The 17,500-nt window shown below is 45.1% G+C and overlaps 1 protein-coding gene across 1 annotated transcript in view; it reads right to left on the bottom strand.

The window, feature by feature from the left end:
* The window catches only part of LOC123991429 (extracellular sulfatase Sulf-1-like), an 85,129-nt gene that overhangs the window by 34,258 nt on the left and 33,371 nt on the right, over positions 1-17,500 (bottom strand). Inside the window, exons 6-9 of the mRNA XM_046293017.1 lie at positions 15,653-15,828; positions 14,274-14,402; positions 10,749-10,805; positions 2,489-2,624 (exon numbers count right to left, since the gene is read on the bottom strand). Coding sequence (XP_046148973.1) covers positions 2,489-2,624; positions 10,749-10,805; positions 14,274-14,402; positions 15,653-15,828 — 498 coding nt within the window. The remainder of the gene's footprint in view (positions 1-2,488; positions 2,625-10,748; positions 10,806-14,273; positions 14,403-15,652; positions 15,829-17,500) is intronic.

Genomic DNA, 17,500 nt, shown 5'->3' with positions numbered 1-17,500 from the left:
CCAGATGGGACTCATTCTCTCCCAAACCTAAAGGAGAAACCAATGTTTTCTCTGGTAGGCACAACCTACCTGGCACCCCTATAAATAATAACCTCAAGTCAAAACCGTTACAATATATTGGCTGCATACGCTGGCTACATACACTGTACACACCAGAGAGCACATCAATAAGTGCATCATTTCCCCCTTCTCTCTCTTTAATAAATGATTGAGTGGTACGTGTGCACATGTAAGTGCTAAATTTAACAACGTGTTTGGTTCACATTAGCCTCAGAAAGCACTGCTGAGTGCTACCTGAACATTGGGCCAATTAGTATTGTTCAGGTTTGATGGTTGGTGGCTGGTTGCGTGTGTGTGTGTGTGTGTGTGTGTGTGTGTGTGTGTGTGTGTGTGTGTGTGTGCGTGTGGTCTGCCACCCCCTTTAATGGGCCTGGGAACCATCCAGACATTAGTCCCATTTTCAAACATAGCTCAAATGTCCAATTACTGTAGGATTGTGGTAAACGGCTATTTGAGTTACGGCTGTCTGTTGACGTTGCTTCCAAAACGGCACCCTATTCCCTACACAGTGCATTACTTTAGACCAGAGCCCAAAGGCACCCTATTCCCTACACAGTGCATTACTTTAGACCAGAGCCCAAAGGCACCCTATTCCCTACACAGTGCACTACATTAGACCACATTTGTACCCTATATACACTGAGTGTACAAAACATTAGGAACACCTTTTTGTCCTCAGAACAGCATCAATTCGTCGGGACGTGGGACTCTACAAGGTGTCGAAAGCGTTCCACAGGGATACTGGCCCCATGTTGACTCTACAAGGTGTCGAAAGCGTTCCACAGGGATACTGGCCCCATGTTGACTCTACAAGGGGATGAAAGCGTTCCACAGGGATACTGGCCCCATGTTGACTCTACAAGGGGATGAAAGCGTTCCTCAGGGATACTGCCCCATGTTGACTCTACAAGGGGATGAAAGCGTTCCACAGGGACTGGCCCCATGTTGACTCTACAAGGTGTAGAAAGTGTTTCACAGGGATACTGGCCCCATGTTGTCTCAATGCTTTCCACAGTTGTGTCAAGTTGGCTAGATGTCCTTTGGGTGGTTGGATACACAATTGGAAACTGTTTTTAGGGTGAAAAATAGCATTGCAGTTCTTGACACACTCAAACCGATGTGCCTACTACCGTTACCCCCGTTTCAAAAGCACCTAAATATTTTGTCTTGCCCATTCACCCTCTGAATGGCACACAGACGCAACGTGTTAAGGCAGTTTATTACGTACACGGCCCTGTTCGCCAAAACAGTTTGCTCCTAGAGACGTGTCTGTGGTTGGCTATATAAATCAGGCAGACAGGCATCGAGGCATTCAGTTACTGTTCCATTGAATGTTAGAATGGACGAGTGACCTAAGCAACCTTCAGTATGATCACGGTGCCAGACGTGCCATGTTCAAATATCTCTGAAATAGGCCTCCTGGGCTTTTCCCGCATGACCGTGTCTAGGGTTTACTGAGAACGGTGCGACCAACAATAAACATCCAGTCAGCGCCAGTCCTGTGGGCGAAAACAGCTCGTTGACGAGAGAGACGTGGAAGGAGAACGGCGAGAATGGTGCAAGCTAACAGGCGGGCCACAAACGGCTAAAATAACGTTGCAGTACAACAGCGGTGTGCAGAACACACAACTGATCGGTCCTTGTCACAGATGGGCTGTTGCAGCAGACGACCACACCGGGTTCCTATCAGCTAAAAACAAGTAGAAGCAGCTCCAGTGGGCACCGCCATCACCAACACTGGAAGAACAATGCCTGGTCCGATAACTCCTGGTTCCTGTTGCGTCATGGCAGAGTCAGGAAGTGGCGTTAGCAGTATGAGTCCATGTATCGCATCCTGCCTGGTGTCAACGGTACAGGCTGGTGGTGTAATGGTGTGGAGAATGTTTTCCTGGCACACGTTAGGTCCCTTGATACCAATTGAGCAACACTTCCATGACACAAAAAATTCAGGCTGTTCTGGAGGCAAAGGAGGGTCCGACCCGTAACTAGATTGACGTACCTAATAAACTGGCCACTTAGTGTATATGCTGTCTGCTATGGCTAAGTCTGACTACAATGCAGGATTTCTACTTCATGACCACTGGCAAAAACTGTTTCTGGAATAAACTCTAACTTGTCAGTATGTTGGGGAGAACTCCCAGGTACTTTATATAGCATGTGAGATCACAAGGGTGATGCTTTAGTGTCAGTATGTTGGGGGGAACCCCCAGGTACTTTATATAGCATGTGAGGTCACGAGGGTGATGCTTTAGTGTCAGTATGTTGGGGGGAACCCCCAGGTTCTTTATATAGCATGTGAGATCACGAGGGTGATGCTTTAGTGTTAGTATGTTGGGGGGAACTCCCAGGTACTTTATATAGCATGTGAGATCACGAGATCACTTTAGTGAATGTCTGCCTGTGTGTGTGTGTGTCTGTACACAAATACCTGTCCAGGCTGTTCACAAGGTGTCTGGAACTCTGCCTGTTGACACACCTCTTTGACCTTCTTGTGTTTGGGCAGGCTGTTGGTGTTCTGGGTGGTTGAACTGCCACCTCTGTCCTCCCTCTTCCTCAGGAGTTTACTGTAGAGGAGACACGTGAGGTGGAGAGGTACAGATCAGGGAGAGGTACAGATCAGGACAAGAGAGGTACAGATCAGGACAAGAGAGGTACAGATTAGGACAAGAGAGGTACAGATTAGGACAAGAGAGGTACAGATTAGGACAAGAGAGGTACAGATTAGGACAAGAGAGGTACAGATTAGGACAAGAGAGGTACAGATTAGGACAAGAGAGGTACAGATGAGGATCAGGACAGAGATACAGATTAGGATCAGGACAGGACATAGGTACAGATTAGGACAAGAGGGAGGTACAGATTAGGACAAGAGGGAGGTACAGATTGGGACAGGACAGAGGTACAGATTAGGACAGGACAGAGGTACAGATCAGGATTAGGACAAGAGAGAGGTACATATTAGGACAGAGGTACAGATTAGGACAGGACAGAGGTACAGGTCAGGATTAGGACAGAGGTACAGGTCAGGATTAGGACAGAGGTACAGGTTAGGATTAGGACAGAGGTACAGGTTAGGATTAGGACAGAGGTACAGGTTAGGATTAGGACAGAGGTACAGGTTAGGATTAGGACAGAGGTACAGGTTAGGATTAGGACAGAGGTACAGGTTAGGATTAGGACAGAGGTACAGGTTAGGATTAGGACAGAGGTACAGGTTAGGATTAGGACAGAGGTACAGGTTAGGATTAGGACAGAGGTACAGGTTAGGATTAGGACAGAGGTACAGGTTAGGATTAGGACAGAGGTACAGGTTAGGATTAGGACAGAGGTACAGGTCAGGATTAGGACAGAGGTACAGGTCAGGATTAGGATTAGGACAGAGGTACAGGTCAGGATTAGGATTAGGACAGAGGTACAGGTCAGGATTAGGACAAAGGTACAGGTCAGGATTAGGAGAGAGGTACAGGTCAGGATTAGGATTAGGACAGAGGTACAGGTCAGGATTAGGATTAGGACAGAGGTACAGGTCAGGATTAGGATTAGGACAGAGGTACAGGTCAGGATTAGGACAGAGGTACAGGTCAGGATTAGGAGAGAGGTACAGGTTAGGATTAGGACAGAGGTACAGGTCAGGATTAGGATTAGGACAGAGGTACAGGTCAGGATTAGGATTAGGACAGAGGTACAGGTTAGGATTAGGACAGGTACAGGTTAGGATTAGGACAGAGGTACAGGTCAGGATTAGGAGAGAGGTACAGGTTAGGATTAGGACAGAGGTAGGTCAGGTTAGGATTAGGACAGAGGTACAGGTCAGGATTAGGACAGAGGTACAGGTCAGGGTTAGGACAGAGTACAGGTCAGGGTTAGGACAGAGGTACAGGTCAGGATTAGGACAGGACAGAGGTACAGGTCAGGATTAGGACAGGACAGAGGTACAGGTCAGGATTAGGACAGAGGTACAGGTCAGGATTAGGACAGAGGTACAGGTCAGGGTTAGGACAGAGGTACAGGTCAGGGTTAGGACAGAGGTCAGGGTTAGGACAGAGGTCAGGGTTAGGACAGGACAGAGGTACCGTTCAGGATTAGGACAGGACAGAGGTACAGGTCAGGATTAGGACAGAGGTCAGAGGTTAGGACAGGAGGGGTTAGGACAGGACAGGTCAGGGCTCAGGGTTAGGACAGGACAGAGGCCGTTAGGACAGGTCAGGATTAGGACAGAAGATGCCCAGATTAGGATACAGGTCAGGGTTAGGACTAGTCTGTTCTCTGTTAGCCCAGCGCTAGTCTGTTCTCTGTTAGTCCAGGGCTAGTCTAATCTCTGTTAGCCCAGGGCTAGTCTGTTCTCTGTTAGTCAGGATCTGTTCTCTGTTAGCCCAGGACTGTTCTCTGTTAGAGGTACTGGTCTCTGTTAGCCCAGGGCTAGTCTGGTCTCTGTTAGCACAGGGCTAGTCTGGTCTCTGTTAGCCCAGGGCTAGTCTGGTCTCTGTTAGCCCAGGGCTAGTCTGGTCTCTGTTAGCCCAGGGCTAGTCTGGTCTCTGTTAGCCCAGGGCTCTCTGTTAGCCCAGGGCTAGTCTGGTCTCTGTTAGCCCAGCGCTAGTATGGTCTCTGTTAGCCCAGGCTTAGTCTGTTTTCTGTTAGCCCAGGGCTAGTCTGTTCCCTGTTAGCCCAGGGCTAGTCCATTCTCTGTTAGCCCAGTGCTAGTCTGTTCTCTGTTAGCCCAGGGCTAGTGTGCTCTCTGTTAGCCCAGTGATAGTCTGTTCTCTGTTAGCCCAGGGCTAGTCTGTTCTCTGTTAGCCCAGGGCTAGTCTGTTTAAAAAAAATATATGTATATATTTTTAAATTTCACCTTTTAACAGCTAGGCTAGTTGAGAACCAGTTCTCATTTCCAACTGCGACCTGTTGCTGCTCTAGCCAACTGACATGTTGACAAACCTATTATTGTTGCCTTGTCTAGACAATTATATTTTTGGCTGAACCCAGAATCAGTCTGGTACCTTAAATATAAAGACGGAGTAAAATGGTTGTAGAACTTGGCTACAAAGCTGAAGCATTGCCAGTACATAAACAACGTCTGTTAACCTCTAACGCTACAATACAGAGCTACAACCACTAGTGAGTAACTTCTCTGTTAGCTCTATCTTGTCAGACAGGACAGCAGTCCCAAACACTCTCAAAGCCAAGGGGACAGGTTGTACTTTAGGGTCACAGTGTTGTTGTCATAGCGATTATGTCTGTGTGTCTGGAGAATGTAGTCAGTGTTAGCGGAGGCAGGAAGTTGGCAGGCGGTGGTTGGCAGAACAGTTGGCTATTGGTTGGCAGGGCCGTGTGGATCTGCGGGCTAGAGTGGTGCCAGTGAGCCAAAGCCAGGGGGAGGTCAATGTGCTTGGCCCACGGTAGAGCTGGCCAGGGCTGGGTAGAGAGAAGGGCAGGGTGCACCCCAAATGGTACCCTATTCCCTATAGGTCCTGTCAAAACCACTACATAGGGAATAGAGTACCATTTGACTAGAGACACTACATAGGGAATAGGGTACCATTTGACCAGAGGCACTACATATGGGATGGGTCAGAGTCCGGGGATGGCTTTCTTGGCATCCAGAGACAGAACGTAGTGTTAGTGTAGATGGAGCTCAGACCGTAGGTAATGTGCTGGAGCTACAATTACAGCCAAGGACAGTTGCACATAACACAATGGTTCTGACCATGAGAATACAGGGAGCTCCAAAAGTATTGGGATAGTAACAATTCTGTTGTTTGATTTGGCTCAGTACTCCAGCACTCTGGATTTTAAATGATAAAGTGACTATGAGTGTAGACTGTCAGCTATAATTTAAGAGTATATTCATCCATATCGGGTGAACCATTTAGAAATTACAGCACTTTGTTTTGTGCATGGCCCTACATTTTAGCAAGTAAGAGGCATAAATATCATACCCCACCCAAAAGGCTAACCTCCCATGTTATTGTAATGGTGAGAGGTTAGCATGTCTTGGAGATATGATATAAAATGCTATCCTCCCATGTTATTGTAATGGTGTGAGGTTATCATGTCTTGGAGATATGATATAAAATGCTAACCTCCCATGTTATTGTAATGGTGAGAGGTTAGCATGTCTTGGAGATATGATATAAAATGCTATCCTCCCATGTTATTGTAATGGTGTGAGGTTATCATGTCTTGGAGATATGATATAAAATGCTAACCTCCCATGTTATTGTAATGGTGAGAGGTTAGCATGTCTTGGAGATATGATATAAAATGCTAACCTCCCATGTTATTGTAATGGTGAGAGGTTAGCATGTCTTGGAGATATGATATAAAATGCTATCCTCCCATGTTATTGTAATGGTGAGAGGTTATCATGTCTTGGGGATATGATATAAAATGCTATCCTCCCATGTTATTGTAATGGTGAGAGGTTATCATGTCTTGGGGATATGATATGAAATGCTATCCTCCCATGTTATTGTAATGGTGAGAGGTTAGCATGTCTTGGGGATATGATATGAAATGCTATCCTCCCATGTTATTGTAATGGTGAGAGGTTATCATGTCTTGGGGATATGATATGAAATGCTATCCTCCCATGTTATTGTAATGGTGAGAGGTTATCATGTCTTGGGGATATGATATGAAATGCTATCCTCCCATGTTATTGTAATGGTGAGAGGTTATCATGTCTTGGGGATATGATATAAAATGCTATCCTCCCATGTTATTGTAATGGTGAGAGGTTATCATGTCTTGGGGATATGATATGAAATGCTAACCTCCCATGTTATTGTAATGGTGAGAGGTTATCATGTCTTGGGGATATGATATGAAATGCTAACCTCCCATGTTATTGTAATGGTGAGAGGTTATCATGTATTGGGGATATGATATAAAATGCTATCCTCCCATGTTATTGTAATGGTGAGAGGTTATCATGTCTTGGGGATATGATATGAAATGCTAACCTCCCATGTTATTGTAATGGTGAGAGGTTATCATGTCTTGGGGATATGATATGAAATGCTATCCTCCCATGTTATTGTAATGGTGAGAGGTTAGCATGTCTTGGGGATATGATATAACATGCTAACCTCCCATGTTATTGTAATGGTGAGAGGTTATCATGTCTTGGGGATATGATATGAAATGCTAACCTCCCATGTTATTGTAATGGTGAGAGGTTATCATGTCTTGGGGATATGATATGAAATGCTATCCTCCCATGTTATTGTAATGGTGAGAGGTTAGCATGTCTTGGGGATATGATATAACATGCTAACCTCCCATGTTATTGTAATGGTGAGAGGTTAGCATGTCTTGGGGATATGATATAAAATGCTATCCTCCCATGTTATTGTAATGGTGAGAGGTTAGCATGTCTTGGAGATATGATATGAAATGCTATCCTCCCATGTTATTGTAATGGTGAGAGGTTATCATGTCTTGGGGATATGATATAAAATGCTATCCTCCCATGTTATTGTAATGGTGAGAGGTTAGCATGTCTTGGGGATATGATATAAAATGCTATCCTCCCATGTTATTGTAATGGTGAGAGGTTAGCATGTCTTGGGGATATGATATAAAATGCTATCCTCCCATGTTATTGTAATGGTGAGAGGTTAGCATGTCTTGGGGATATGATATAAAATGCTATCCTCCCATGTTATTGTAATGGTGAGAGGTTAGCATGTCTTGGGGATATGATATGATAAAATGCTATCCTCCCATGTTATTGTAATGGTGAGAGGTTAGCATGTCTTGGGGATATGATATAAAATGCTATCCTCCCATGTTATTGTAATGGTGAGAGGTTAGCATGTCTTGGGGATATGATATAAAATGCTAACCTCCCATGTTATTGTAATGGTGAGAGGTTAGCATGTCTTGGGGATATGATATAAAATGCTATCCTCCCATGTTATTGTAATGGTGAGAGGTTAGCATGTCTTGGGTGATATGATATAAAAATGCTATCCTCCCATGTTATTGTAATGGTGAGAGGTTAGCATGTCTTGGGGATATGATATAAAATGCTAACCTCCCATGTTATTGTAATGGTGAGAGGTTAGCATGTCTTGGGGATATGATATAAAATGCTAACCTCCCATGTTATTGTAATGGTGAGAGGTTAGCATGTCTTGGGGATATGATATAAAATGCTATCCTCCCAATGTTATTGTAATGGTGAGAGGTTAGCATGTCTTGGGGATATGATATAAAATGCTAACCTCCCATGTTATTGTAATGGTGAGAGGTTAGCATGTCTTGGGGATATGATATAAAATGCTATCCTCCCATGTTATTGTAATGGTGAGAGGTTAGCATGTCTTGGGGATATGATATAAAATGCTATCCTCCCATGTTATTGTAATGGTGAGAGGTTAGCATGTCTTGGGGATATGATATAAAATGCTATCCTCCCATGTTATTGTAATGGTGAGAGGTTAGCATGTCTTGGGGATATGATATAAAATGCTATCCTCCCATGTTATTGTAATGGTGAGAGGTTAGCATGTCTTGGGGATATGATATAAAATGCTATCCTCCCATGTTATTGTAATGGTGAGAGGTTAGCATGTCTTGGGGATATGATATTTTTTGTGGCTAACTTTCTCACTCATCATTATTCACAATTCATTCAGGACTATCCAAAATCATGGTAGCATTGATATTTTTAATTTACAATAAAAGTGACTCCAAAATGACACAATCCTCTGTTTACCAATCATTTCCACAACATGTGAAACAACCAAAAACAAACTGCAAATGCAACAACAAGTTTGAAGAGTCAAAAGCTTAATGTAGTCATTGTGTGCTAGGAATATGGGACCAAATACTACACTGGTAAGTGAATTTGTTCCAATACTTTTTGTCCCCTAAAACGGGGGAACTATGTACAGGAAGTGATGTAATCTCTAAAAGGTTTACCTGTTATGGATAAAAAATACCCTCAAATTAAAGCTGACAGGCAGCACTTTAATGTCATCAATCCAAAGTACAGAGTACAGAAACAAAACTGTCACTGTCCCAATACTGTTGGAGCTCACTGTATTACAGGATGTGAGATAGTCATTACTCAACAACTTGACCATTTTTAAAGCAGTTTCCTGGAACAGAACAGAGCAGCCAATGAGCTGAATGGGAGGCAGTTAACCGGAACAGAACAGCCAATTAGCTGAAGGGAATGGGAGGCAGTTTCCTGGAACAGAACAGAGCAGCCAATGAGCTGAATGGGAGGCAGTTAACCGGAACAGAACAGCCAATGAGCTGAAGGGAATGGGAGGCAGTTTCCTGGAACAGAACAGAGCAGCCAATGAGCTGAATGGGAGGCAGTTAACCGGAACAGAACAGCCAATGAGCTGAAGGGAATGGGAGGCAGTTTCCTGGAACTGAACAGAGCAGCCAATGAGCTGAAGGGAATGGGAGGCAGTTAACTGGAACAGAACAGCCAATGAGCTGAAGGGAATGGGAGGCAGTTAACTGGAACAGAACGGAGCAGCCAATGAGGTGAAGGGAATGGGAGGCAGTTAACTGGAACAGAACGGAGCAGCCAATGAGGTGAAGGGAATGGGAGGCAGTTAACTGGAACAGAACAAAGCAACCAATGAGGTGAAGGGAATGGGAGGCAGTTAACTGGAACAGAACGGAGCAGCCAATGAGGTGAAGGGAATGGGAGGCAGTTAACTGGAACAGAACGGAGCAGCCAATGAGGTGAAGGGAATGGGAGGCAGTTAACTGGAACAGAACGGAGCAGCCAATGAGGTGAAGGGAATGGGAGGCAGTTAACTGGAACAGAACGGAGCAGCCAATGAGGTGAAGGGAATGGGAGGCAGTTAACTGGAACAGAACGGAGCAGCCAATGAGGTGAAGGGAATGGGAGGCAGTTAACTGGAACAGAACAGAGCAGCCAATGAGCTGAATGGGAGGCAGTTAACTGGAACAGAACAGAGCAACCAATGAGGTGAAGGGAATGGGAGGCAGTTTCCTGGAACTGAACAGAGCAGCCAATGAGCTGAAGGGAATGGGAGGCAGTTAACTGGAACAGAACAGAGCAACCAATGAGGTGAAGGGAATGGGAGGCAGTTAACTGGAACTGAACAGAGCAGCCAATGAGCTGAAGGGAATGGGAGGCAGTTAACTGGAACAGAACAGAGCAGCCAATGAGCTGAATGGGAGGCAGTTTCCTGGAACTGAACAGAGCAGCCAATGAGCTGAAGGGAATGGGAGGCAGTTAACTGGAACAGAACAGAGCAGCCAATGAGCTGAAGGGAATGGGAGGCAGTTAACTGGAACAGAACAGAACAGCCAATGAGCTGAAGGGAATGGGAGGCAGTTAACTGGAACAGAACAGGGGAACAGGAGTGGATGACTGTGTGTGTGAGGGTTATATCCCAAATGTCACCAGCCTTACCAGTCTTCCAATGCAGGCACCACAGAGCAGAAAAGCAACAAAGTTTTTTTTTTAAATGACAAACATATGTCACTTTAAAGCTCTTAGTGTCAATCGCTTCCATGTGTGAACTTTCACGAAGCACCAGGCAGGCATTTATAGCTCCTAACGTCGACCAAATAATGCTAAAAATAGATATCCCCAACCGGCCTGTGTGTGTGTGTGCTTGTCTGAAGAGGACACTGAGTTTTGACAGTGTGAGGGCACCTCCGTGTGTGTGTGTGTGCGTGTGTCAGTTTACCCTCTCTCCACCAGGAATGTATCTCTCCAGACTTTGGGTTTCCGATTGCGTTTGAATCTGGAAAGACAGAATGCCTCTTTAGTTGATAGAATTCAAAGTGGGCCTGACATTACACTTACCAATGGCTCCTTTCCAAATGGCGCCCTACGTAGTGCACTCCATTTGACCAGGACAAATTGAGTTACCCATAGGATCCTGGTCAAAAGCAGTGCACTACGTAGGGAATAGGGTGCCATTTGGGACTCCAAACCATGAGCTACGTTGGTCTGCCAGTGCACAGCCAGAGCTATGATTATAAGATTCCTAAAGATTTGCGGAGTCAAGATAAGGAACTGAAATGTGTTCAACGTGAAACCCTGAATCATTGACTTGGTTTACAGGATCGATATCCCACAGATGTTTTGTTTTACCTTGCTCTGTCTCCCTATTTCCCATAGTGCTCTGGCTAAGACTAGTGTCAGTTTATAGGGAATATGGAGCCATTTGGGATGCACTTTTAGTCTGTGAATGTTTTATTTTGAGACTGGAAGTGTGTGCTTTATGTAACCGCTACATATTTTTTGTGTGTTTTGTAACATGTGTGTAAACACTGCAATGTTTAAAACGTCAGAATGACGTGATCTAAATGTATCCAATGGTTTATAGCAGAATATATTTTGTGTGGAAAGGTTTTACTTGAAATAGAAAGATGCTTAATCTCAATGGCATTACCTGGTGTTCTAAATGTTGTGTTCTAAATGTTGGGTGTTCTAAATGTTGAGTGTTCTAAATGTTGGGTGTTCTAAATGTTGAGTGTTCTAAATGTTGGGTGTTCTAAATGTTGGGTGTTCTAAATGTTGAGTGTTCTAAATGTTGAGTGTTCTAAATGTTGAGTGTTTAATTTTTTATGATTTTTCTCCCCAATTTCGTGGTATCCTATTGGTAGTTACTGTCTTGTTTCGTCGCTGCAACTCCCGTACGGACTCGGGAGAGGCAAAGGTCGAGAGCTGTGAGTCCTCTGGAACACAACCCTGCCAAGCCGTACTGCTTCTTGACACAATGCCCGCTTAACCCGGAAGCCAGACACACCAATGTGTCGGAGGAAACACCGTACACCTGGCGACCGTGTCAGCGGGCATTGCGTCCGGCCCGCCACAGGAGTCTCTAAAGCCCGATGGGACAAGAACATCCCTGCCGGCCAAACCCTCCCCTAACCCGGACGACGTTGGGCCAAATGTACGCCTCCCCATGGGTCTCCCGGTCGCGGCCGGCTGCGACAGAGCCTGGACTCAAACCAGGATCTCTAGTGGCACAGCTAGCACTGTGATGCAGTGCCTTAGACCACTGCACCACTCGGGAGGCCTGAGTAGAATATATATTTCAAAATTATATGCCACCCTTCATACCTGTTGTTGTATATGAACCCCATTTCTATATGAACCCCATTCCTACCTGTTGTATATGAACCCCATTCCTACCTGTTGTATATGAACCCCATTCCTACCTGTGTATACCCCATTCCTACCTGTTGTATAAGAACCCCATTCCTACCTGTGTTGTATATCACCCCATTCCTACCTGTTGTATATCACCCCATTCCTACCTGTTGTATATGAACCCCATTCCTACCTGTTGTATATGAACCCCATTCCTACCTGTTGTATATCACCCCATTCCTACCTGTTGTATATCAACCCCATTCCTACCTGTTGTATATGAACCCCATTCCTACCATATCACCCCATTCCTACCTGTTGTATATCCCCATTCCTACCTGTTGTATATCCCCATTCCTACCTGTTGTATATGAACCCCATTCCTACCTGTGTATATGAACCCCATTCCTACCTGTTGTATATGAACCCCATTCCTACCTGTTGTATATCACCCCATTCCTACCTGTTGTATATGAACCCCATTCCTACCTGTTGTATATCATTCCTACCTGATGTATATGAACCCCATTCCTACCTGTTGTATATCACCCCATTCCTACCTGTTGTATATGAACCCCATTCCTACCTGTTGTATATGAACCCCATTCCTACCTGTTGTATATGTATATCACCCCATTCCTACCTGTTGTATATCACCCCATTCCTACCTGTTGTATATCACCCCATTCCTACCTGATGTATTCCTACCTGACCCCATTCCTACCTGTATGAACCCCATTCCTACCTGTTGTATATCACCCCATTCCTACCTGTTGTATATGAACCCCATTCCTACCTGATATATATGAACCCCATTCCTACCTGTTGTATATGAACCCCATTCCTACCTGTTGTATATCACCCCACTCCTACCTGTATATATGAACCCCATTCCTACCTGATGTATATGAACCCCATTCCTACCTGTTGTATATGAACCCCATTCCTACCTGTTGTATATGAACCCCATTCCTACCTGTTGTATATCACCCCATTCCTACCTGTTGTATATCACCCCATTCCTACCTGTTGTATATGAACCCCATTCCTACCTGTTGTATATGAACCCAATTCCTACCTGTTGTATATGAACCCCATTCCTACCTGTTGTATATCACCCCATTCCTACCTGTTGTATATGAACCCCATTCCTACCTGTTGTATATCACCCCATTCCTACCTGATGTATATGAACCCCATTCCTACCTGTTGTATATCACCCCATTCCTACCTGTTGTATATGAACCCCATTTCTACCTGTTGTATATGAACCCCATTTCTACCTGTTGTATATCACCCCATTCCCACCTGATGTATATGAACCCCATTCCCACCTGATGTATATCACCCCATTCCTACCTGTTGTATATGAACCCCATTCCTACCTGATGTACATGAACCCCATTCCTACCTGTTGTATATGAACCCCATTCCTACCTGATGTATATGAACCCCATTCCCACCTGATGTATATGAACCCCATTCCTACCTGTTGTATATGAACCCCATTCCTACCTGTTGTATATGAACCCCATTCCTACCTGTTGTATATGAACCCCATTCCTACCTGTTGTATATGAACCCCATTCCTACCTGTTGTATATGAACCCCATTCCTACCTGTTGTATATGAACCCCATTCCTACCTGTTGTATATGAACCCCATTCCTACCTGTTGTATATCACCCCATTCCTACCTGATGTATATGAACCCCATTCCCACCTGATGTATATCACCCCATTCCTACCTGTTGTATATGAACCCCATTCCTACCTGATGTACATGAACCCCATTCCTACCTGTTGTATATGAACCCCATTCCTACCTGATATATATGAACCCCATTCCTACCTGTTGTATATCACCCCATTCCTACCTGTTGTATATCACCCCACTCCTACCTGATGTATATGAACCCCATTCCTACCTGATGTATATGAACCCCATTCCTACCTGTTGTATATGAACCCCATTCCTACCTGTTGTATATGAACCCCTTTCCTTCCATGTTGTATATAATCCCCATTCCTACCTGTTGTATATGAACCCCATTCCTACCTGTTGTATATGAACCCCATTCCTACCTGTTGTATATGAACCCCATTCCCACCTGTTTCCAGTCTTCTCCTGGTCCAGTAGTTTGAGGATGGACTTCCCGTCCATGTCTGGAGGCGTGTCCAGCCCAGCCATGTGCAGTATGGTGGGGGCCAGATCAATGTTCAACACCAGCTGAGGGACACTGGGGAAGAACAGTACAACAACGTCATTAACACCAACAGACACAACTAATGCTTGGCACTCAGCATTAGGAGATGGATTGAGGGGGGCTAACTCCCTGCAACAGACAAGCGCCTGGTCCACGAGGTGTACTTGTACATCAAGCGACCCCACGCTACTGAAATACAGAAACAGTAGATGCAGAAACAGGAAATACAGAAACAGGAGATGCAGAAACAGGAAATACAGAAACAGGAGATGCAGAAACAGGAAATACAAAAACAGGAAATACAGAAACAGGAAATACAGAAACAGGAGATGCAGAAACAGGAAATACAGGAAATACAGAAACAGGAAATACAGAAATACAGAAACAGGAAATGCAGAAACAGGAAATGCAGAGACAGGAAATGCAGAAACAGGAAATACAAAGACAGGAGATGCAGAAACAGGAAATACAAAAACAGGAAATATTTAAACAGGAAATACAAAAACAGGAAATACAGAATCAGGAAATGCAGAAACAGGAGATGCAGAAACAGGAGATGCAGAAACAGGAAATACAGAAACAGGAAATGCAGAAAAAGGAAATGCAGAAACAGGAGATGCAGAAACAGGAAATACAGAAACAGGAAATACAGAAACAGGAAATACAGAAACAGGAGATGCAGAAACAAGAAATGCAGAAACAGGAAATACAGAAACAGGAAATGCAGAAATACAGGAAATACAGAAACAGGAAATGCAGAAAGGAGATGCAGAAACAGGAAATGAAAAACAGAAACAGGAAATACAAAAACAGGAAATGCAGAAACAGAAACAGGAAATGCAGAAACTGGAAATGCAGAAACAGGAAATGCAGAAACAGGAGATGCAGAAACAGGAAATACAGAAACAGGAAATACAGAAACAGGAAATGCAGAAAGAAACAGGAAATGCAGAAACAGGAAATACAAAAACAGATGCAGAAACAGGAAATGCAGAAACAGGAGATGCAGAAACAGGAAATGCAGAAACAGGAGATGCAGAAACAGGAGATGCAGAAACAGGAAATACAGAAACAGGAAATACAGAAACAGGAAATACAGAAACAGGAGATGCAGAAACAGGAAATGAAACAGAAACAGGAAATACAAAAACAGAAAATACAGAAACAGAAATGATGCAGAAACAGGAAATACAGAAACAGGAAATACAGAAACAGGAGAAAATACAGAAACAGGAAATACAGAAACAGGCTCCTACCCTGTGGCTTGGACATGGCTTACTTACACAGCTCCAGGTTCGACGTTGGGCCCGCGGAGAAAGAAGGGCACTCTGATGTCAAAGTCGTAGGGCATGGACTTCCCCTTGACCAGCCCAAACTGGCCAATGTGGTAGCCGTGGTCAGCCGTGTAGATTATGTAGGTGTTGTCCAGTTCCCCACTCTCTACCAACATCTCATATACCTTTGGGGGTGGGGGGACAGAGAGGGAGAGACAGAGAGAGAGACAGAGTGGGAGAGATGGAGAAGGCATCAATCTAGCAGAAAAAAACACCTACTCTATATTCAGGCAAACGGCAAAAGAAGCACAATTGAAATTGATAAGAAACAAAACAAAAAAGACCTCAGATGAGAACTGGTTCGTTGCGGATTGTAAAATTATAAGGAAAAAACTTGTCGTGGACCGTTAAGGTGCCCCCGTCGAGAGTGATACAAGTCGTCTCAGAAATCAGAAGTCAAGAGATACAATTGTTCTAGAGTATGAAAGTCAGATATGACCTGTCCGAGCTGTCCGTCGGTGATAAGTCAAGTAGCACTATCATGCCCTCTTAAGGAAGGCACGCTCCTTATATGCTCTTTTCGGGACCAGGTCGGTTTTAGCGCTGAGTCATATTCTAACCTTGTGGCGAGCTATTTCTGTAAAGGGTCAGTTTGACATGTTACTGTGAAACATTACTAATGACAGATGCATCCTCGTTCCCCAACTCCTGCATCAGTTTAACCCATTCAACTTCTACTGCTAGTCTAGTTCTTCCTCGTTCCGTCGATGGCCCGCTCACTCCCCCTTCTGGGGGCGGCGCCCGAATGCAAGGCATCTCTTCAGGTCAGCTCTCTCCCTCTCTCCCCTTCTGGGGGCGGCGCCCGAATGCAAGGCATCTCTTCAGGCAGGCATCTCTTCAGGTCAGCAGCTCTCTCCCCTTCTGGGGGCGGCGCCCGAATGCAAGGCATCTCTTCAGGCCAGCTCTCTCCCCCTTCTGGGGGCGGCGCCCGAATGCAAGGCATCTCTTCAGGCCAGCTCTCTCCCCCTTCTGGGGGCGGCGCCCGAATGCAAGGCATCTCTTCAGGTCAGCTCTCTCCCCTTCTGGGGCGGCGCCCGAATGCAAGGCATCTCTTCAGGCCAGCTCTCTCCCCCTTCTGGGGGCGGCGCCCGAATGCAAGGCATCTCTTCAGGTTGACCTTGACAAAGTACAGGCTCAGTGAGCACTTCCTTGGCATTGAGAAGGGTAGACACAGGAAAACCTGGCTCCCTGTAGAGGAAAGGCTGTGCAACCACTGCACAACAGCAGAACCTGGCTCCCTGTAGAGGAAAGGCTGTGCAACCACTGCACAACAGCAGAACCTGGCTCCCTGTAGAGGAAAGGCTGTGCAACCACTGCACCACAGCAGAACCTGGCTCCCTGTAGAGGAAAGGCTGTGCAACCACTGCACCACAGCAGAACCTGGCTCCCTGTAGAGGAAAGGCTGTGCAACCACTGCACAACAGCAGAACCTGGCTCCCTGTAGAGGAAAGGCTGTGCAACCACTGCACAACAGCAGAACCTGGCTCCCTGTAGAGGAAAGGCTGTGCAACCACTGCACAACAGCAGAACCTGGGACGGAGCTGCATTTCCTGACAAAATGTAAAAAATATGAAACAATTAGAGAGTGTCATTTTCCCAAATTTGAGACCCTTATTCAAGGGAAAGGGCTACCTAAGTAGATAGATAGAACGATTAGACAGCTGTCCCTGATTGAGAACCATACCAGGCCAAAACATAGAAATACAAAGTCATAGAAAAACAAAACATAGAATGCCCACCCCACATCACACCCTGACCTAACCAAATAGCGAAATAAAACGTCTCTCTAAGGTCAGG

Source organism: Oncorhynchus gorbuscha, linkage group LG12, assembly GCF_021184085.1.
Source record: "Oncorhynchus gorbuscha isolate QuinsamMale2020 ecotype Even-year linkage group LG12, OgorEven_v1.0, whole genome shotgun sequence".
Lineage (NCBI taxonomy): Eukaryota > Metazoa > Chordata > Actinopteri > Salmoniformes > Salmonidae > Oncorhynchus > Oncorhynchus gorbuscha.
Note: the sequence above shows the minus strand (reverse complement) of the source record. Positions and strands in the feature narration are given on the sequence as shown.